We start from the raw sequence: 23,753 nt of genomic DNA, 5'->3' as shown, positions 1-23,753 counted from the left end.
ACAATAATGAATTCCTCTGAATAAAACAAGGCTTGCTTGTTTTTTTAATAACCTGTCCTGGATTGTTTTTCTCCAAGGCATGAGAAACTTCAGCTATAAATAAGCTACTTGAAGTCTCACAGCCCGCTCTGGATTGCTCTTGCTAATGGGATTGCAAGCTGTAATCAACAGGGGAGCATGAAGAGAAATTCTAGCTACTACCTGTGATCCTGTGATGTCAGGAGAGAGGCAGCATTGTAGTTCCAGTTTTTGGGACTTTGAATTAGAGCTAGGGTAAGGAAGAGGTTGCCTGTAAGAACTTCATTTGAGTGGTCTAGGACAGAGAAGGAGCTGTTGTCCCACACAGTCCTGTATCAAGACATTGGTGTGCATGTGGAGCCTTCTTCACAACACTCACTGGGGTACTTCAGGCCCCAACAGATCTTCAGGGTACACTGCAGTGAACACAAATCTGCTGTTGCAGCAAATCTGCAGGCTATACAACAGCAACAGGTTTAAAATTAGTCTCATTTGGCACACTTCTTGGAGGCATCCAGCCTTTCTACAGTTCTTGTAAGCCATTATCAGCTTACAAAGCAAGCAGTCTCTGAAGTTTGCCAGTTTTGTGATATTTCTGCCATCATTCATACTGATGGTATTTGTGGACCGAATTCATTAAGACGTATCATCTCGAGTTCTTAGTGGAGGTTTAGCAGCAAGGTCAGCAGCAGAAGGATGAATGCCTCTATTAACATATTCTTTTGAATCCTGATATGTCAGGATTTTCAGTGTGCTTTGGCATCAGCAGGTTTTAGTGACAATGAGTCCCATGTATAATATTTGCTATGCAGAGAGAATTTCCTCCTCATAATTTTGAATTTAGTTGAAGAGCCCCTTGTTGTTTGAGGTCAGACAGAAAATGAATTGCTGTGCTGTTACCCGGTGCATTGTAGTTATTTTATTATAGGTCCTCTTGTATGTCTTTTTCCTCAAGTAATCCATCTCAGTGGTTTCTGACTTTCTCCATAACGAACTTCTCTATCCCCTTGATCATTCTTGCTGCCTATGAATCTTCTTTCATAATCATGTATTATCCATCAGCACATTCTGCCTCAGGATGTCTGCTCAGCTGGTAGACATCTGATAAATTACATGCTAAATCTAGGTACTTCCAGAAAGATGTTCCTATCCGTCTGCTTGTCTCAGAGTCTCTTGGTAGGTTATTAAAAGAAAGTCTTTTCTACTTGAATCTTTCTAGCTGATACAAGAAGTGTCTGTTTCTACTTTTCCTTTTTAAATTAGGTGAGGCAGATCACTCTCTTTTTGACTGCCATGTTCTTGTTTACCATGCTGTCAGTTCCTGCTAACCACACATATGATTGCCAGTAACTTCTAAAATAAAATTTCATCTCCAGTAGTAATGTAAATACTGAATAGCAACAGGTCTTGAACTGAACCCTGCAGAAATCCAGTGGAAGCATCTCATTTGCTCACAGTCCCTGATTGACTCAGCAATCTGTCAGCATATTCTGAACTTAATTACTCTGTGCTTTATTGGTTTACATTATTAACTTTTTAAAAATCAAAATTGCATGTGGTAATAAGCTTCTCATGGCATCTTGCAGTATTTCTTAAAATTTTTGTATATGAAATGAGAACTCTCTCTGACAGTTTTATTTGTATTTTTGGGGGCTCTGAAATTAATTTGCACTGTCTCAGATTTGTTTTGCTTATATCAGTATTTGTTTATGCATTTGTTAAGCTGTGAGCAGCTGCCAAGACTTTGGAGAAGTTTTTCTGCAGAATCAGTAAGAATATTTTACAACTGGGCCAGATTTTTTTTTCCTAAATTAATATTTTAAGTGTCGCCTTATTCTTTAAGTATTATTTCCTATCAGCTGTCAGGTGAATATTCTGTTTCTTTCCTTCCACTGTTTGTGTTTTATTTGTTTTTGTCCTGGATCTGAGAATGGTACTTCTCCAAACCAAAGCTACTGCAGTTTACCAGTGACACATAAATACCAACCTGTCAGAGCCCTGCATGCCTACCCATAGGCTCCTGAAGCAGCTCCTAGCTGCTTGGGTTGAAGATGCGCTCAGGCTCAGGCTCAGGCTCAGGCTCAGGCTTGCTGGAGGTATGAGGTAAAGACATGGCTGCGGCATAGCTTGGGCAGGGACCAGGGGTGAGGATTCGAGCGTAAATCACCTCCCGAGGAAGGGGAGACTCCTTTCAGCTCTTTTCACGACTCAGTGTTAGTGGTCTGATCCATGCTGCACCGTGGCAAACCTGTTCTTGAGCACCAGCAGCCAAGCCCCTAGGAGGGGAGTGGGTGTGCTCAGGGCCAGACAGCCCTTTTGTGGGCTCTGGACATTTCCATTTGGTTAAAAATAAAAGCCTACATTATTGCTGGCAGACTAACCAATTTCAGATTGCTCCCCAGCTAGGTTTTTTGCTGTCTAAGATGATTGATACTAGTTCAATGGCATAATTAGCTAATGAGAAGTTTATGGAAATCTGGAATTTTTCAGAGTCTCAGACCATTTGTTTTAGTGTTAGTGATGTGGGCTTGAACTCCTGACCAGATGGTTACAGATTTGCAGGTATAGCAAACATTATAGGGAGATGGCATCAACTCAGATAAATAGGTTCATGAACAAATACTGATGAACACATGAAAGCTGTGATGAGGAAGTCTGCAAGGATGATGCTTAAAGACAGTCTGGTGAAATACTTTTTCCTTTGGGAACTGAGCATTATCTGACAGAAAAAAAGGACATAACTCACTTTTTCAGCAAGCAAATAGCATTGTTTTGCATTTCATTTTGGTAATTTAAGATAGGCTATTAGCAAAAAGAGAGGTTTTGGCATTGGTGATATTCTTCCCTGCTACTTGGTCTTGGAACTGTTTCTTTTGTTTATTTTCTTTTCATTTGCTTCTCACCACTTGCTCCCTCCTTCCAAAAAAAAAAGGTCTTTTCCATTGTGCATTCTGTTTTGTCTTGGGTTGTTTTTTTTTTTTTTTTTTCCTTCCTTTTATGGTGATCCTCTGCTCCAGCACTCCTCTCACCATCAATATCGTACCATAGGGCTGCAAAACCAATGGTACATATCCGACCTCAGATGTTCTGTGTTTTTTAAACCTGCCAAATGGTTCATTGGTGCTCTTGCCAGTGTTCAGGCACAGCTGGATGCACAGCAAGCCTGGGGAAGAGTGCAGTGGGGAAGGCAGATGGAAGAGAGGGAAAGGGATGAATAGCTGTGAGCCTGCATCTCAGCCAGCCTGCTGCTTTTTGTGTTGGGATGGGGCAACTAACTTGATGAGTGTGTGTTTTCATAAAGGCATTTACTGTGTTACTAGTGCCTCGTTATCAGCATAAAAATACTGAATTTAGTAAATTCTTCAAGGTATTAAAATACCTCTGTTCTTTTTACATCTTGGTAAAATGAAGAGTATTAATTAGATTTTCATATGCTTTTTTTTTTTTTTTTTTTTTTTTTTTCCCCACTGGACCTATTAATCTATTTGTTCCAAATCTGCATTTACACAAGGATGGTGAAGGTATGAATTTGTTTCATGACTGGTGAACTGCTGTAATATGGTGATGTCTCAGTAGTGAAACTTCCTCTGAGTGGCTTCTTTCATAAAGTGCTGACAAAACTCTGTTTGCAGTATGATAATCTCTCCTAATTTGTGTGCTCTGTCAAAGTTCATGTTCCAAGTGTGGCCTTTCTAGTGAAAAGGTTATGGCAATATCTGTAGAGTTAAAGCTCATTCTACATTAACATCATCTTTTCATACTTTCAGAATATGTATGGATCAGTTCATGCACTGTGGTAATTACATACAGTAAGATTGTGTTTATATTGATTCTGTGCTGACTACTTTTCATATTTGCAGCACCACAGAAAAATATTTTTGATTATTTTTTGTTATTATTACTTACTGTTGGACAGTTTGTCACATCTGATTACTTCTGTTTATAGTTTTCCTGGCTATGCTCCCTAGCTCAATACAATCTTTAGCTTAAAAAAAAAAAAAACCAGCCACAAACAAAAACACAGTCTGCTAGCACACTAAAACAGAAAAAGGATCTTTGCCTTCTCTCTAGTCTTCATGTGGGGTGGCAGCACAAAGGTTCCAAGAAGTCAGTTGTAAGCAGCTAAATGGGAATTTTGCCAGCATTGGGAGGAAATTACTAGGTAAGAAAAAGCTGGCGTTATGTCCCCTAGGCCTGTGTATGGGCATACAGCTGCAGTGCCACTGTGCCTGGGGACTCCTAGTTCAATGGGACTGTGGGTGTTTTACAGGCTGCTTCGCAATAAGGGTAGATGTAGACATGACTCCCTCTGCTGCCAGTATAACAGCTCTCTGTGGCAGTCTTTTCATTCACATGTGCATTTGTCCTATTTTTCTAAGTAGCAGCTAGTATGTGCTGTGTTCATGCGAGAGATTGTGCCCGAAGCTTGTGAATTTATTTCTACGAGTGAATACAGTCACAGTATTATTATTTTTAACAAAGCCTTCTTTAAAGTCTTACTTGAAATTACTTCTGTTGCTGTGCTACCACTACTGTTATGTGTTCAAGCCTTGAACTGTCAAAGAATTATGAGGTATTTTTATCTTGTGACATTTTAAATTATTCTCTCCATAGGGGAAGCCCGTGGGAACGCCAGATGCTGGTGCCTATTTCCGTGTGCTAGCAGAGCATGAAGTAGCTGCCTTCTTTACTTCACCGACTGCAATTAGAGCAATCCGTCAGCAGGACCCTGAGGCAGCCCTGGGAAAGCAGTACTCCCTGAAAAGGTGAACTAAGGGTACACTGGAAGCAGTTTCTTACAGAAACAGGCTAGATGAACTAAGAATAGCAGAGTGTCTGGGGCTCTGCCCACCTCTGTATAGCAGAATTTAAGTGTATTCTTGACAATTTGGGTGTACATGTATTTGCTTGTAAATTTATATTGATAGTTTGGAGGAGATTATGACTAAGATTAAGAGGTTTTTATTGAGTTAGGATTGCTCGCTCAACCTTAATTTTACTCCACTGTTCTTATACCCTGTAGTATGGTCTTGGATTGCATGATCCTGTACTGTTTTCCCACATGACCTCTCATTTCATTGATTGCACGGGATCTTTAGTGTTCATTTAATCAGCAGCTAGTCAATGCTTTGTTTATCTCCCTATATCTTAGTTACTGTTTATGGTTATGTGCTTCAAAGACTGAGCTAATTGCTATCTCATACTGTTTTTAAGGTGTATATCACTATACAATCAGCATGTTTTAAAATCATGACTGAGTTCATCCTTACAGATGATGATCTCACCTGTGAGATGAGAGAGTGGTATTTGTGTTTTGCAGATGGGGAGCAGAGGCACAAGGAGATTAAGGTCAAAGTCTTCTATTAGTTTTTCATATTCAGTCTGAGCCACTGAACTACCACTATTTCAGGGTTCTTAGCATTATATGGTTAAAATGTTTTAGTAACATTATATTCATAAAATGCCTCTCACACTGACTTGCATCTGTGAGTGTTTAGTACTTCTACAGACCACATTTCTGTATCTTACAGCAAACAATCTAAAAATGAGAAGTATGTGGTTTTGGACCACATCTAATCTTGAATAATTTTCTCAGCATCAAACAAGGACTGTGTCAGACTGTGTAGGCAGTATTTAGTCATAAGAACATCTTTTATTGTACTTGTCGAAGGAGAAGGGGAAGATGCAAAGCCACGTAGCTTCATTAGACCTCCATGTTCTCAATTGCTCAGGAAAGTTTTATTTATTAGTAAGCTGGATTTATTCCTGAGATATTCATTACAAGTTCATCATTACTTTCTTCCATCTGTTTTGAGTGCTATCATAAATCCCTACCCCTTCTTGAAATAGGAACCAACCTCATTTGAGACCCTAGTGCACTGTTCTTCTATGATGTTTATTGACAAAAAAGTAATTCAGATGCTAGAAAATTTAATTGCTGTTCCTCAGCATTTTTTAGGCAATAACTAAAATGACTTAGTCTGTCTTTAGAGTATTCGTTTAATGGAAAGTCTGCTAACCTGCTCTGTAAGTTGTCACATTTTCTGGCCAAATGAGAATTTCAGGTAAGAGTCTTCTTGTTGGTATCAGTTGCCCCAGATGTGAAGAGGTATTTCATCATTCCTATTCAGTTGCATAGTTAATGAGCTTCTCCATTTGTCTGCAGATTTAGTTGTCTCATAAGTCTCTCAGCTTTGGGCCATGTAATTTCCTGGTACGTGACTTCTCTTTACTAAACTCTCTACCACAGCATTTAATATCTAGTCCAACAGGTGATTAAAATTTCCATTCTAGGAAAATCCTTGCTTTTGGGTGTTACTTGGATGGACTTTTCCAACCAAGGTCAAGTGAATTCTGTCTGTTTCAGTTTGAAATCAGTCTTTTAGTTCATTTACTTGATCTATGATACTTTATTCTCTGTTATATGGTACAGAATCTTTGAAATGAGATGCCTTTCTGCTACCTGGGCTAAGATGTATTCTTAGTTTAGAGACTCCAAAACACATGTCCAGGAATGCAGTTCTGAAAGAGATTTCCACTGTGGTATATATTATTCCTGAAAAATTCTATCAAAAAACTGATACAGGTCAATGTAACTTTTTAAAAATCCTGTTAAAAAAGACAATTATTGATAAGGTACAGAGTTTGTAGGCAATGCCAGATTCCAGTATACAAGGGAGTTCTTGATTTACAGGAATAAATTGAATTATTAGGAGACTTGCATTCTTTTGAAATTACGTAAGTTAAATTTCTGTTTATGTGAGATTTCCAAAGGTTCTAGTGTGTGTGCTTCAAATTCCTTGTTGGCTATTAGAGTAAAATCTTGAAATTTGTTTGCCTGTGACACCAAACGCCACTTATGTCTTAAACATGGCTCATGCTTAACAGTAAAAGAGGTGTTTAATTTATAATACTGTATGATAAAATCCCCGTTCAACCACACATTACTAGAGGAACTAAAGACCCAGCTTTTGATAGCACACAGTGCTGCTAAGCAAGCTGTCTGATCATGTTGCTGCCTGTTGTGTTTGAGAAACAAGTAACATCCAAATTCTACAACCCTCATAGTACCTGAGCGTATTCTGTTCAGCTTTTGGAATCTCTTCTCATCTTCACAAGTTAACTCCATAAACCCAAGACATTAATTATTCCCATATTTCGAATCACACTTCATCCTTTAATAGACATAATAGTTATGAAGTGGTTATATCTGATTTCTAAACAATTGACAGCTGTCAGTTTTGCATGAAATGGGGCAACAACTCAGCAGATTAGATTAACGTATAAGTAATAATTTGCATTTTGTTTCCCAGAGCCTACTTGGCTTTCTTGACTTTTGGGCAGTTGCACATGCTCTGCCATTTTATATCAAGAGAATCTAGAGATTCTCATTTATTCATCTGATACCAAATATTGCTGCACTTGCTTTAGAAAGAAATATGAGACTGCATAAAAACTGTGGAGAAATAATGACTATAAAGTAGATTAGAAATTCTCATTTTCTGTCTCATAACACAGGAACAAGAGGATGTGAAATTAAAGTAGCAAATTCAAACCCGTTAGAACTAAATACTTTCTCATATAATTGATCTCACACCTGCTGCTGGAGGATTTGTGATTAAGACCCAGAATTTAAGACAATTGAAGTACATTATGCAGTTCTGCCTGCTACCCCCTACTTTGTGCCGCTGTAGATCATGTATGGCCATTGCTCTTGGAGTCCTGAGCTGTGTTCATGAAGAGCCTTTGTGGAGCTCCCCTTCACCCATACTGTGAGAATCTGCTGAGCTGCAGTTTTGTGTTCTGTGTCTCTTGACTATGTCACCCAAACCTCCAGTGCTTTGATTTTCATAACCAAGGTAAAATCTGTTCAGGGAGGAAAATGAACAAATACGTCAATGGAGAAGAATCAGAAGACCTGAAAATATTATTTCTTTATTTTATATGTTAAGTGTCTGCAGTCCAGGTGCATTAAGAATTAATAAGAGTTCTTTATTTCTAGTTTATGTTAAAAGTGCAAACAAACCTTCCTCACTGTCTTTTCAGGAAAAAAATCGTATTTAACATGATGCAGACAGAGTTTTGCTTTGCCAGAAAAAAAACTTGTGTATGCATACCAGAATTAAAAACATTTATCTGATCTTTTAATTTGGAAAAGTGCAGCTCAGATTATTACCCATGTGAACACTCCTGCTTTTAGGAAATGGTTTGGAGATGTGGTTTCTTTTGTGCTTGGAGTGACATCAAAATGTACACTCTGTATCAAACAATTTAGATTGTGTCAGGGCCATTAGGGACCTTGATCTGTCCCTTGTATCAGGTGATACTTCAAGTCCACTCTGCTAGACTTCTGAATAGGGCCTAAAAGCTTGATTGCACTGAATTTTATGCTAGGATTGTAGGTTTTCAGAACAACAGCTTAGGACATATTTATTTATCAGGTTTTAAGATCTTTCTTCTCCATTAACTGCACTGCAGTGATAGATGATTGCAGTAACAGGTGCACTGACGTGCTTTGAAGTTTTAAGTGCACTGTTAAAAAATTGTTAGGTTGGACATTTAATAACCTTTGCCATCTCTCTCTTGCTGTACTGTTTCATAGGAGAAAATAATTCCATAGTTCCTATGCTTTGTTAGGCTTGTGGCACTTGGCTCTGATATTCTTTTTGACAGTTTTGGGCTGTGAATTTGCCAAAGAGCTAATCCCTCTCCTTCTCACAATATAAGGTTGTTCTTGAACCTGCAGATTATAAAATCTGATTATTGAAACTGGCAATTCAGGAGAGAATAATTCTGCTTTTGGCTCAGGGGATCACATGATGTCCTAACTTCTTTGTCACATCTTTTAAGTTCTAGGTGTTTTAATATTTTTAAAACAAGGACACTTAACAGAATTTTCAGTTTATAAAGTTAATGAATTCATAAATTGAATTTTTACATCATAGCTGAAATGTTGTGTTTAATGTGCCTAATTACAGAACATTTCATATTATGTAAATTGAGCTGTGCTTAACAGGAGTGCCCTGCATGTGAACATGAGTCAAAAAAAAGTCATAAAATACATATATGTAGTTTTCACTTATACGATATTTTGTTCTCTTTTATCATAACATTTATCTGTGTTACAACTTAGAGTTATCTATTAATTGTAATTATCAGCAATGGCTTGTGCTTTACAATAAAAAGCATTCAGGTACTAGATACTGATTTGGGTCATACTCATTGCAGTAATTATCTTCTAATGTGGGAGATGTGCTCAGAAAGCAGTTTGCCAAAATCATGTTGAATATTTATGAGTACAGAGAACTATGCTTATTTGATGTGAAAGCTGCTTATACATTTGATCCCCTGCCTTCTATTCCAAGAAAGAAGCCATCTTGGGGTGTCAGAAAGAAGGGTTGGCAAAAACACTGTTACGAAATTAAGGAAGTTAAATTTTTTCATCTGCATGTTCTAGTTCAACATGGTAACATTTTTTCAAGATCTTCTGACTTTCACAAGTTTGTAAATAGATATGCAGTAAAGTGATTTTCATATATCAAAGTTATTATTATGGCTACATCTATGATTGCTCCTGCTTAGTTCACATGTACGACCATTCTCAGGTTGCTATATTTAGCTCATGCAGGGGTCCCTCCTTTGATGATTAAAGTTCCCAATATCTTTTGCTTGTGGAAGTTTCTTTTCCTGTATTCTAACTATGGATCTGTAAATGGATCTAAAAGTCAATAAACTCATCACATTTTTTTCTGTTGAAGCTAAGCTTCACTTTAAATAAGACTGTCTTCAGTTTTGGGGCACATGACTTATTGCACTTCATGATGTTTCATCCCGTGTTTTACTTATGTTGTCTCCAGATGTAACTTTACTCTGTACCTTCTGCTGCCTTGCGTCTACACAGCAAGTAGGTCACCAGTCCTTACACTGTGAGAGGCTGCCTTTTATGCTAACAAGATACACCTATCCTATGGAGAGGAACAGAGTGTGAATATTCAAAGTATGCTTTATGGTTTGGTCAGCCTTGTTATGGGATGTCTGTGGTCTCTAGAGGAGAGGTCAATCTCTGTGTTCCCTCTTAGAGGTATTCCCAGTTCTATGGTCAGACAGGCTAATCTATGCATTTCTGTTTCTCATTTCTGACACACTTGAGTTACTTGCTCTGATTTTTCTCATAATTTCCTAAACTGTGTTCTGGATTTCATCTACACGGGAAGATGAATCTCGTAGTTTTCTTTCTAAATTACATGCCTCTGAAGTTAAATTTGTTTCATGAGTACCATATATAAGAATTCTTTCTTTTTGTGGTGACAAGTCTAGAGGTTTTACAAAATCAATGAAGTTTGTGTCCATTGCTGAAAGACAATAGTTAAATCCTTTGTTCAGCAGTTATCTTCATTCATAATGGACTGTGTGAAGACTTGAAGTGAAGCAGAATGTCACTGACATTGATCTGACTGTGCTGCAATCCTAACAAGGGGACATTTTAGAGAAGTATTTTTAAATCCAGGGTCTAATGTTGGGCCACATGAAACTCCATTCATATCTTAATTGGACATTCTGTCATCTCAGAAGCCTTGAGGGTTGATATAGTACTTGATAGAGTGTCTCTGCAGTTTCTCTTGGCATGACAGGCTGTTCGTGAAATGTTTAGTCACTTGTAGTGTGAGCGTACCTGTACACTTTTACTCAGAGAAAGAAAGGAAGGGGTTATTTGCTAGTAAACAGAGTTCTTCTGATGTGGAGTCTGAATCTGTATTTGCCTCTTACCTTTCCTCTCTTCCGTCAACTCTTTGAGGTTTTAAATTGCATCTCTGAGTAAAATGAAAGTGCTCTCTTAGTCATAAGCCGAGTAGGGAAGATTTGAGGGAGGGAAGGCTTGAGCCCACTCTGTGCAGATACTACGGAAGGGAGGCTGTACGGATAAAGCATGTGTGTGGCAGCTCTGCATTCAGAATTCACATTATACCTTGTGGAAGGATTACATCTGCTGGTTACAAACATGCATTGACATGGCTAAAGTGTTTCAGACTGCCACACCATCCTTCTGGGGAAGGAGGTTTAGTTTTCCACTGTGATTTATCTATAAAATGAAACCTGAAATGTTATGTCTTAAATTTCCCTCAGATTTAGATTTTATTTGTCAAATAGATGATTTCTGTTGCCAAATCTTGCTTAAATAGTAACATGTTTAAGTATTCAGCAAAATAAGACTGTTTGAAACTTTCAGACATTCCTGATTTCCTTTTTCTGAGATGCAGGAACATCCCTTTCAAGTTACAATGCAATAACTGAATTAGCTGTGTCTATTGCTATTTTTTGAAACAGTTGCTTAATAAAGTCTCTATACTGTGGCTTAGTTATGTGACAGTGTTGCTCTAGGGCCTTGGATTTTGTTTCATTTTGGTTTTAATTTTGTTTTTGTTATGTAAAAGATAAACCTTACCCTTTTGAGTCTCTTAAAGGTAAATTACTCTCTAAAGTTTGCTTTTGTTCTTTGTGGACTATACAAGAAGCCTAGAGAACTAGTTCATCATAGACATATTTTTTGGATAATAAGAGCCAAGTAAGATAAATACCATGCATTGCTGTCAGCAGAAATCATGCTGTCACAACACAGACTATAAAACTAGGCATGTACTAATGACAAAATACTGAACATAAATCAGCAGTTCATCTGAGTATAGTTAGCCGTTCATTTTCATCTGTACATCATGAACCTGAATTAGAAGTTCTGTGTTTCTGCCTGAAAAGGATTGCTTATTTCTTTGTTGAAGGTGTGGAGGCAAGATTGTAAATGATTTTCCTCTTTAGTATCTTCTTATTAGGTGTTGGTGTCTGACCAGTGTCATGAGTATCTGTGACTATAGACTAGAATACAATATTTCAGTTGGAAGGGACCTACAATGATCATCTAGTCCAACTGCCTGACCACTTCAGGGCTGACTAACAGTTAAAGCATATTATTAGGGGCATTGTCCAAATGCCTCTTAAACACTGACAGGCTTGGAGCATCAACCACCTCTCTAGGAAGCCAGTTCCAGTGTTTGATCACCCTCTCGGTGAAGAAATGCTTCCTAATGTCCAAAACTCCTCTGGTGTAGCTTTGAACCATTCCCACATGTCCTATCCCTGGATACCATGGACAAGAGATCAGCACCTCCATCTCTGCTTCCCCTCCTCAGGAAGCTGGAGAAAGCAATGAGGTCACCCCTCAGCCTTCTTTTCTCCAAACTAGACAAACCCAAAGTCCTCAGCTGCTCCTCATGAGGCACTCCTTCTTCCAGCCCTTTCACCAGCTTTGTTGCCCTCCCCTGGATGCATTCAAGGACCTTCACATCCTTCTTAAATTGCGGGGCCCAGAACTGCACATAGTGCTCAAGGTGAGGCCACACCATATGCAATTCAACAGTTTTAAATTGCTCATTAGGAAATAAGTGCAAAAAATCTGCTATGACAGGATTAAAGTTACTGTGCAATTGTTAGATCAAAACCTTAGCAGCATGCAGTAATGTCCAGCAATGTCTAGCTTCTGAGTACTAATAGTCATATTTAAGAACGCTACCCTTGACATAGAGGACCTTATCGTTGTAAACAGGTCATGAAGTGAATTTGTAATGCTTAATGAAAGATGACAGTGTGACTAAACATCCAATAAAAGATTCTGAAGTTAGAGTCTGTGTGTGGGTTTAATACCCAGTTCCATAGCCCTCACTAGTTTAATGGTACAAACATGCAGATCACGTCTGCCAGGACTGCCAGGCATTGCATCTCTTCTCTGACAAATTTGGCTGAGGAATGTCCAGTCAAATGAGGTGAAGTCTAGTACTGTGATCAGGAACCTAAGAATGTTGTTCTTATTGTCATTATCTAGTAGGATTACTTTATTTTTTTTTTCTCATTTATGTGTATATAGCCTGTCTCTCCGCAGGAAAATGATGTTATTACTCATTGTTTCCCCCAAAACTAATTTCCAAATGACTATCAAAAGGTGACTCAACAGTTCAAAAAAGTATTAAATCTGTTTAAATGGAACATTATTAACAACTTTGAGTTATGCTGCAGGTGTTTCCTTTTATATCTGTTTATTTCTTTATTAATTTTTCTGGTATCTCTTTCAGACCCTTTTGTGGTATATCATTCCTATGTTTTGCCTAATGGATATCTACCTAGTTCCTGTGTATGGAGTATTCTTTTTTTTTTTTTTTTTTTTACTTCCATTGACAGTTGCTTGCCTCTGGTGTCCCAAGGTCTTTGCATTCAGAAAATAAAGCTTCTCATATATGATGTATTAAGTAGCATAAATCAGTGTTGCTAAGATTCTAATTGTTACTTATTAGGAAGGAGCATACAAACAGTAAGAGTCCTTCCTCTCCTTTTCTCTTTATCTGGGACACCGACCAGAGATATTTATTGAATTTGTTATTTTGTTTTCCTTTCCCCATCCAGATCAAGATACATACATTTTAAATTTTTATTTAAAGGTTCAGAATGTTATTTGTAGCTGGTGAGCACTGTGATGTGGATACACTGGAATGGTCAAAAAAGATCTTCAGGGTACCTGTCTTGGACCACTGGTGGCAAACTGGTGAGTGTTTTAAAATACCATTTGTCAAATACAATGAGGAGATATTTTCAGGTGTGTTTCATGAGTCTTCAGATAGAACTGGTTTCTCTTTCCATGAACATTTAAATAGGCAGGACCAAGTGTGAAAATAAAAATTCAAGCAGGAAGAATGTATTTTGAAAGTGCTCTGAAAAGTGACTTCAGGATATATTTATAAAACAGCATTTTTAAAATCTGTATAGAAAAAAAAAGGTATTTTCTGATGCCCATGTTTTTTTTTTTAAAAAAAACCAACCAAACAAAAAAATGTTTGCATCAGTATTTTTTCCAGGTATATTTTTATACTGTTTGCATGTGTGACTATTTTGTGACAGAAAATTTGGTATTTAGAGAAGCTTTCATGTTTAAGTTAATGTTTTTGCACATAAATTTTGTGTATCTAAAATATCTGCAGCACAGGGTATACTCATTGGTCTTTAATATTGTTCTGTATGGATCTCATTCATCTTCTGTTGATTATTTTGGAATGTGTCCCATTTATTTCACTAGAGGAGGATTAGATACTTAGACTGCAATGAAGAAATCAGAGTACCAATCTATGTGTAACTTTGCAAAAATCCCAGCTGAATTCTGGTTTAAGGCTTGATCAGATCTATCTCCTTGTAACTATGGATTAATATATTTTTAAATTTCACTATTACAAGGTCAGATTTGTATTTTGCTTCTTACACACATTATTGTTATTTAAGCCAAGGAAGTATATTACAAAAGCTTCCTTCTCTCTTCCCTCCTTCACTCCCTTCCAGGAATACCTCTTCTGTTTTCTGTGCATGATTGTTTTGAGATGCAAATTTTCTATGTCCTCTCTCTCTGGAGAAAAGTGTTTTGATTCCCCCATGATGGGTCAGATAGATGTATAAGATAAGAATAAAAAGTGGAAATTTCCTTATCTATAGTATATGTTATGTAATTAAATCAGTTGAGGTTTAAAATGCATCATTTTTATTAAAAAAAAAAACAAACCCACAATCTTAGATAAATACAGAGAAAGTACTGGAAGATAGTAGTGTCATTTTTTATTTAATCTTGATTTAGTATGCTAATTAATTGCTAACTGTGAGGGACAAGACCTGCATTTTGCTCACTTCTCTATGATCCTGATGTCTGTAGGCAAGAACAGGCCTCAGTGATGCAGAATGAGCAATTAACTGAAAAAAGTTAAAAGATCAAATAATGTCTTTGACTCTCTACTGAACTGGCAGTAAGCAATAATACTTTATATAATTTTGCATGTGTTTTTGTGTTTTTATCTATGTCCATGCACATCTGTCTATCTATATAATTGCCCATAGCTCTGACATATATTTAGTGCAAAGGTTTAATGTTACTGCATTCATTCAGATGTGTCTCAGGTATCAATGAGAGACCTTAAACAAGCATGTGGATGTAATTTTACTCATAGTGTGTAGAGGTAAGACTGTGTTTGAGAGACTTTCAGAGGCCATGAGCCCAGCTCAGAGTACAATATGTTTCTTGATTTTTATAGTCATGGCATGCTCGTAAATTAAACTGTAGCAGGACTTAATGAGCTAAGGCCATTTCAAATACAGTGTTTGAGAACATTTAATAATTTGGTTAGAATGAAGACTCATTTTTATTCCCAAGTGATTTCTGTAGAAATGTGTGCTGTTGAATATAAGCAAGACTGAAGGAAGAAAATTACTAAGTCAGAGTTCCTATCAGAGAACTGAATTCCAGGGGCTAAGGAGAAGGAAGGAAGGAAGAATCCCAGAATCATTGAGGTTGATGAGGACTTGCTGAGGTCATGTAGTTCAACACCCCTGCTCAAGGAGAGTCAGAGAGAGAGTTGCCCAGGATTCTGTCCAGTTTTGAGTATCTCTGTGGATGGGGATTCACCAACCGCTCTGGACAGCCTGTGCAAGTGTTTGACCACCTTCACAGTAGAAACATTTTTTCTTGTGCTCAGCTGCAATATCTTGTGGTTTAGTTTGTGCCTATTGCCTCTTGTCCTGTCAGTGGGCACCACTGAGAAGTCTGTCTGCCTCATTTCCTCCCATCCAGTGCTTATACACATTGATAACATCTCCGCCAAGCCTTCTCCAGACTGAACATTCCTATCTCTCTCAGCCTCTCCCCATATAAAAGATGTCCCTTTTCCTGGCTGTTCACTGGATTCTCTCCAGTAGCTCGATCTCTTGCACTGGGGAACCCAGAACTGGCCCCTCCAGATACGGCCCCAGTAGTGCCGAGCAGAGAGTAAGGATCATCTCCCTCAGCCTGTTGACAGCATTCTTCCTTTTGCAGCCCAGGATGCTATTGACCTTCTTTGCTGTGCGGATGCATTGCTACCTCATGGTCATCTTGCTGTCCACCAGTATCATAAGGTCATTCTCTGAAGATTCTTCTCTTTCCAGCTGGCCGGTCCCCAGTGTGCAGTGGTGTCTGGGGTTATTCCTCCCCAGATGCCAGACTTTGCACTTCCCTTTGTTGAACTTCATTGAGGTTCTTGTTGATCTATTTCTCCATGCTGTTGAGATGCCTCTGAATGGCGACACACCCATCTGATATATCAGATGCTCCTCCTAGTTTTAGATCATATGCAAACTTGCTGAGAGCAAAGTGTTTTCCATTGTCCAGGTAATTAATGATGAAATTGAATAGTATTGGCTTCACTATCAACCCCTGGGGTACACCACTAGTGATTTGTCTCCAACGAGACTTTGTGCCACTGGTCACAACCCTCAGGGCCTGGCTGTTCAGACAGTTCTCGGTCTACCTTGCTGTCCATTTATCTAACCCATACTTTGTCAGCTTATCTATGAGAATGTTATAGGAGGCAGCGTAAAAAGCCTTACTAAGGTAAACAACATTCACTGCTCTCCCCTCATCCACAAAGCTAGTCACCTCACTGTAGAAGGCAATTAGGTTGATTAAGCATGATTTCCTCTTCATAAATCCATGCTGGCTACTCCTGATCACCTTCTTGTCCTTCGTGTGTTTGGAAATGCTTTCCAGCATTTGTTGCCTCATCACCTTCCCAGGGACTGAGGTGAGGGTGAGGTGAGGGTTCCCTGGATCTTTCTTCTTGCCTTTCCTGAAGAGAGGACTGACATTTGCTCTCTTCCAGTCTTCAAGAACCTTTCCTAGTCACTATGACCCTTGTAAGGTAATCAAGAGTGACATTACAATGACATCAGCCAGCTCCCTCAGCACTCATGGGTGCAGCTCATGAGGCTCCATGGACTTATGTATGCCCAGTTTGTTTAAGTGTTCCCTAGCCTGGTCTCTTCCACCGAGGGTAAGTCTTCCTTGCTCCAGACTCCCTCTGGTCTTGGGGGTCTGGGAATCCTGAAAGTCTATTTTACCAGTAAAGACTGAGGTGAAGAAGGCATTCGGTACCTCAGCCTTTTCTGTGACCTTTGCCACCAGATGCCCTGTCCTGTTCAGCAGCAAGCTCATGTTTTCCCTGTTCTTCCTTTTGCTATTTATGTACTTGTAGAATCCTTTCTTGTTGCCCTTCATGTCCTTTACCAGATTCCACTTCAGGTGAGCCTTGGCTTTCCTAACCCCATCCCTGCACAATTGGATGACATCTTCTGGGTCATCTGCCCTTATTTCCACCTCCACTTCCTTTCTGTGTCTGAGTTCAGTCAGGAACTCCTTGCTCATCCATTCAGGCCTCTTGCCTTTGATTTCCTATTTGTCAGGATGGACTTCTCTTGATCTTGGAGGAAGTGATCCTTGAATATCAACCTGCTCTCCTGGAACTCTCTTCTTTCTGTATCCCATGAGATTCTTCTAAGCGGATCTCTGAAGAGATTAGTCTGCTGTCCTGAAATCCAGGGCAATGGTCTTGCTTTTGCCTTGCTCCCTCTTTTCAGAATCCTTAACTCCACCATCTCATGGTCACTGCAGCCAAGGCTGCTCCTGACCATTTCTTCCCTGTTTGTAAGCATGAGGTCCAGCAGAGCACCTTTCCTTATTGGTCCCTTGATCACCTTTGTCAGGAAGTTGTCATCAGTGCACTGTATAAATTTGGGTTGCTTGTGCTCTGCTATGTTGTTCTTCCATGAGGAATCGGGATGGTTAAAGTCCTCCATCAGGATGAAGGCCTGTGAATGACAGTATGCGTGTTGGTCTGCCTGCTGGTCTTCACTTGTAAGTTCTTGACTGGCTCCTGATCTGACTGACCTTTGACAAGGCAGAACCCCTCTCACATAAAGTGCAACACCCCCTCCTTGCCTCCCAGGCATAGAAAAAAGTGTTTAATAGAATACAGGCTAATAAACTAGATTTGTATAACTTTTAAAATAGAGAACAGTCAGGTCTGGCAAGTGAGATGAAATAGAAATGCTTTTCCCCACACTGTCCTGTGTTCCTGAACTTCCTTTGAGATTAACATGCTCAAATGCTTGGGGGAAGAAGCAGGTCTTCCTCTGAAAGGCTTCACTTGTCGTAGAGCACAGCAGCCAGGGCAGTAGATGAAAGCAGCCTTCCCTTCTGCTGTTGAGTCACCTCTTTTTTAGCAGAATACAAAATGTATCCAATTAACTGTGAAAAAACAAGCAGCTGTCACATTCAGCTGTGTCTGTCACTTGGTAAAATATTGTTGAAAGTAGATTTCTATGCTGGAAAAGCCTTTTTAATCCAATAGTACTGTATTTCAGTACACCAGGTTAAAGCTGTATGTGCTGAATGTGAAATATTTTACGGAGTAGGTAACTGGCTGCTTTACTTCATATTAGAAATATGCAAGGTTAGTGACTTATGACTTAGAGAAACCAAAAATTCAGAGAGAACAATTTTCCAAACTATCTCTAAAATAAAAAATGACAACTGAAAGCACAGAATAAAAAATCCTAATCACTTCTAGCAGGAAGAGGTTGAGACAGTTAGCTATTTTATGTAGAGCTAATAAAAAAGAAAAAAAAAGAACATCACTTTAATTCAAACACTAACAACAACACTTAACAGACAAGATGGAACAGTGAGAAGCACCACCACATCCAAAAACCACCCCTCCATTCCTCCCGAACCCAGCTCTGCTCCTGATCTCTCTACCTCCTTCCCCTCAGCAGCACAGGGGACAAAGGATGGGGGGTTACAGTCAGTCCCACTGCTCCTTCCTTCTGGAGAGGTGAGGTGAACACCACACATTCTTCCCCGGCTCCACATAGCTCCCCTCTCACTGGACCTTCTCTGGAGTGAGTCCTTCCCATGGGATGCAGCCATTCCCAAACTACTCCAGCATGGGTCACCCCCACATGTTGCAGTCCTCCCAGTGCCGAACTACAACAGTGGGGGCTGCTTCTCCTCTCAGAATCACAGCTTCCTTTAAGTGCAGATGCCTTTCGTGGTGTGGGGTCCTCCACAGGCTGCAGGTCATCCTCTGATTCACCACGGACCTCCATGGGTGGCGGGGAGGAGGGCCCTGCTGTCTCACCATCGGATACAGGGGTGTCTCTGCTCTGGTGCACATCCTCTCCTTCCTCCTCCTTCCTTCCTTCCTGCCACTGACCTCAGTGTTTGCATTGGTGTCTTTCTTGCAACTCCTCCTCACAAGTCCCCACCACCTCCCAGGTTCCCCTTCTTAAATACGTTATCGCAGAGGCGCAGCCACTGTCACTAATTGGCTCAGCCCTGGCCAGAGGCAGGTCTGACTTGGAGCCAGGGGAGCTTCGAGAAGCTTCTCACAGGGACCACTGCTATAGCCCCCTCCTCTGCTACCAAAAACCCCATTATGGAAACCCAGCACACTGAGTCATTATTTGGAGATGGAAATATGAGTGAAGGGAAACAAAAAGCTGACAAACAGAAGTATTATAAAGCAAAAAGGGAGTGAAAACCAATTGCTTCTCCAGGCTTATCTTATCTGTATCAGTAAGGTATCTTCAAGGCTCTTGACCCCTTTGCCATATATCGAAACTAGAAATACATTAGTATGGACAAAGAAATGTAGATAGAATTTTCTTTCATTTTTAATTTGGAAGATATATGGAGTATATGAAATCACTGTGAGTTGAAATGGTACTTTGAAACAGAAGAAAGCTTACATTAGGGGACTTCAAAGCAGCTACGCCTGGAAAACCTGATTGATTAAAAACTTTGATTTGTGTCAGTATGCCTCCATCAATAACACTTATTTTAAATGTTAATATTTGTATTACAAGTATAGTAAGAACATCTTACAAGCTGTGAAGTGTATGTCACAGCAGCAATGAGTGGCAAGTAGGATTTGAGGCAGTAAGGACCGATAAGCACTTGCTGTTTTCGTTGGAGACATGGCAATGGATGAAAGAACAGTACTTTCAGATCCTGTGCTCATCTGTACATGGAGAGAGGACAGTCTTGTTCTGGATTTGCGCAGGTGTTTAGTTTTTGCTTTTTTATATGAAATGACACTTAACATTTAAATAGCAATTTTCATCTTCAAAGTAATTGTGCAAACACAAGCAAATTAATTCTTTTAATACCCCTATCAAGTAAGTAAAGTTATTACAGCCTTGCAGACATTAAATTGAGAAAGACAAGTATCTTGCCCCAAGCTATCCAGGAAGTCATTGCAAATTCAGTTTTAGAAAACAAAGCTTTTCGTGCATAGAGGTAAATTTTCCTGTCATATTTACATATGTTTTGTGATACTTTGTCTGAAAAGGAACAGGAATGCACATTTTGGACCTTGTTTTGCCTTTGTGTGTAGTTATATTTTAAGGAAATTATACAGTAGCTCTGTTTCAGTATTCCAGGTAAGTACATTACAGGGCACTTTGCCAAATCCATTTCAAATAGCCCAAACAGTGTTTGCATGGTACCTACTATGTCACATCCTTGGGAGAGGCCTCAGTACACAAAAAGATGTGAGTTTGGGTTACATCATGTTGTGGTTTAAGTGCAGTGGGCAACTGAGCAGCATGTGGCAGCTTGCTCCCCACACCAGTGGGATGGGGAGGAGAAAATAAACGAAAGGCTCGGGAGGCAAGACAAAAACAGGGAGGACTCACTCACTAATTGTGGTCACAGGAAAAAGACAGACTCGATTTGGGAAAAAACCCATCAATTTAATTTGAACACCACTGCCACTTCTAATTTACCAATCAGAACAGAGCAGGATAGTGAGAAATGCAACCACATCTTAAAAACACCTACCCCCCACCCCTCCCTTCTTCCCAGACTCAGCTTTGCTCCCAATTTCTCTACCTCCTTCCCCTGAGCAGTGCATGAGGGCAGCGGATGGGGATTGTGGTCAGTTCATCACACATTGTCTCTGCTGCTCCTTCCTCCTCAGGGGGAGGATTCCTCACAGTCTTCTTCTGCTCCAGCGTGGGGTCCCTCTCATGGGAGACAGCTCTCCACAAACTTCGCTGATGTGAGTCCTTCCCACAGGGCTGCAGCTCTTCACAAACTGCTCCAGCATGGGTCCTTTGCATGGGCTGCAGTCCTCCCAGCAACAGACTGCTCTGGCATGGGCTTCCCTTAGAGTCCTGGCCGCCTTTGGGTGCAGCTGCTTGCTCCAGAGTGGGGTCCTCCATGGACTGCAGGTGGGTGTCTGCTCCACTGTAGACCTCCATGGGCTGCAGGGGGACAGCCTGCCCTCTCACCACGGGCTGCAGGGGAGTCTGCTCCAGCACACCTCTCCTCCTCCTTCCTCACTGACCTGGTGTCTGCATAGGTGTTTGCCTCATTCCGACTCCTCTCTCTGCTGCAGGTTCCCCCAGCAGGTTTTTTTTCCCATTCTTAAATATGTTATCACAGACATGCAGCCACCATCGCTGATTAGCTTGGCCTTGGCCAGAGGTGGGTCTGACTTGGAGTTGGGGGAGCTTTTAGCAGCTTCTCACAGGCACCACCCCTGTAGCCCCTCCCCCAGTACCAAAACCCCACCGCACAAACCCGGCAAACCTTGGGTTTGGAGCTAATTTTTAATTCTAGAAGGAAAAAAGGGTAACAGCCATGAGGTTGGGAAGAGCTGTGGAAGCATGAAGGCTCTGAAAGCTTATGTTAAACATCCTCAACTGCTTTCATGTTAGCTATTCGTTATTTTGTAGTAAAAAGAAATAAAATTAAACTGCCACATTTTTTTCACATTTGAGAAGATGTTAAGTCAGAGTTCTGTTTCTTCATAATAAGTATAGGATGTAAAGAGGTTTTTTCTCATGACTTTTAATAAAAACATTTTGAGACTCTGTCTTTGAGGATGTATAGGAAAACTCAGATGAAACAGAAATGAAACTGAAAATTCAGCGATAAAATTTGACATGCATAAAATCTCAGTCAGGAGACATGTTTCCATAAAACTTTTTTGGTTGTGTACTATGGGAATCAAAGTTACAGAGCATGCAAGTGTAGGAGGTTCAAACTGGAGGTATCTGCTATGTCCTGAGTGTGTCATCTCACTAGCAGGCATAACTATGAAAAGATGGTGCACATTTTCTGTTTTCATGGAAATAAGCGCCTTATGCAGTAAGGAGTGGGTGTCTGCAGCAGGAATTAGGACAAAAATCACATAGTGCTTGCTACATTATGGTTGCTGAAAAAGAAGGTTATAGTGTGTGCGCATTGTAACAAGATCTTGGATAGTCTGAGACATAGTGTGATAAACTTTACTGTTAGGAATTCCCCAACTTCTGTAGCACAATTATTAATATACTCTTTCACTTTTAAAATTGTTCTTGTTCCTCATGTCTTACCTCTAAAACATGCAAATGGCTTTGTTGGTAGTATTTTTATTAGGACATACTATTATTATGTAGTTCCACATAGGAGTAATGGTTATACAGATCTTTTATTAAGACTATACAAACAAAGCAACTGAATCATTTAATCGATGTAAAAAATATGAATCCTAGTTAAGTGTACTCACTCTAATATATTTCAGTGAAGTACTTCCTACCACAATCATGTATAAGAAAGAGTTTATTAATGTGGTCTCCAAGCAGCATGACGTAGTCCCGAGTCTTCGGTTTCCATTGTGTTGTCTTGGCAACGTTGTGTAGAATCTTCTCGTGAGTATCTGGAAAGATGGATTTCTGAATTCTATTAGCTAATCTTTCCAGGTCTCCGCTACAGAACTGTTCTTTCAGTAAATTACCTTGTTAATCTAGACCTCCATCTCCTCACATTTTAAAATTGGATTCCAGATTTTGTTCTTCAATCATCTTTTGCTTTGCCACATTTAAAACTGTGCAGATCAGTCCAGTGCATTCCTTAATATAATGCATTCTAGTCCAGTGCATTCCTTAATGTGGTGAAATTTTCAGACCAAGAGGCAGCAGGAAAGGTAAACTAAACAAAGAATGGCTGTTTAATTTGCAGCAAAAGAGTAAATTTTTGGAGGGTTGTTTCTTTTTTTTTTTTGAGTGCCAGCAATCAGTTCTGGAGTTACAGAGCCCAGGAATCTGGAGCTGAGAAGAAAGAGATGAAACAAATTACAAATTCCTTCCAAAGTCCAGGCTACTGGTTGTCAGATGATGCCTCAGTGTAGATGCAGTTCATGCTTTTTGAAGATCTGTGAATCCTGTCAAGACTAAAATAATATTTTTTTAGTGGAAGCTGATATCCTACAGAACAGTTCTACAGAAGTAGAAATTACTCTGCAGAAACTTCTGCAGCTCTGCAGCCCTGAATTACAGAGACATCTGAGCATAATTTTCTGGATAACTGAACTTATTATAGGTACCACTTGGTGGATAAGGAATTGGCTGGATGGTATCACTCAAAGAATTGCAGTCAATGGCTCGATGTCCAAATGGAGAGTGACAAGTGGCATTCCTCAGGAGTCATTATGGGGACCAGTGCTGTTTAACATCTTTGTTGATGACATGGACTGTGGGACTGAGTGTACCCACAGCAAGTTTTCTGATGACACGAAGCTGTGTGGTGTGGTCGACATGCTGGAGGGAAGGGATGGCATCCAGAGGGACCTGGACAGGCTTGAGAGGTGGGCCTGTGCAAACCTGATGAAATCCAACAAGGCAAGTGCAAGGTCCTGCACATGGGTTGGGGAAATCCCAAACACAGATAAAGACTGGGCAATGCATGGATTGACAGCAGCCCTGCGGAGAAAGACTTGGGGGTGTTAGTGGATGGAAAACTGTCTATGAGCCAGCTCTGTGTGCTTGCACCCCAGGAAGCCAACTGTATCCTGAGCTGC

General features: G+C 39.9%; 1 protein-coding gene across 3 annotated transcripts in view; it reads left to right on the top strand.

Annotated features, from left to right (window-relative positions):
* The window catches only part of ACSS3 (acyl-CoA synthetase short chain family member 3), a 95,279-nt gene that overhangs the window by 37,042 nt on the left and 34,484 nt on the right, over positions 1-23,753 (top strand). For all 3 annotated transcript variants that reach the window (XM_032999733.2, XM_042793428.1, XM_032999735.2), the window contains 2 exons: positions 4,633-4,784; positions 13,500-13,603. In XM_032999733.2, the coding sequence (XP_032855624.2) occupies positions 4,633-4,784; positions 13,500-13,603 (256 nt within the window). The remainder of the gene's footprint in view (positions 1-4,632; positions 4,785-13,499; positions 13,604-23,753) is intronic.

The sequence above is a fragment of the Tyto alba genome, unplaced genomic scaffold, assembly GCF_018691265.1.
Source record: "Tyto alba isolate M040663 unplaced genomic scaffold, T.alba_DEE_v4.0 Super-Scaffold_2, whole genome shotgun sequence".
NCBI classification, from domain to species: domain Eukaryota; kingdom Metazoa; phylum Chordata; class Aves; order Strigiformes; family Tytonidae; genus Tyto; species Tyto alba.
This window is presented reverse-complemented; position numbering and strand designations above follow the sequence as displayed.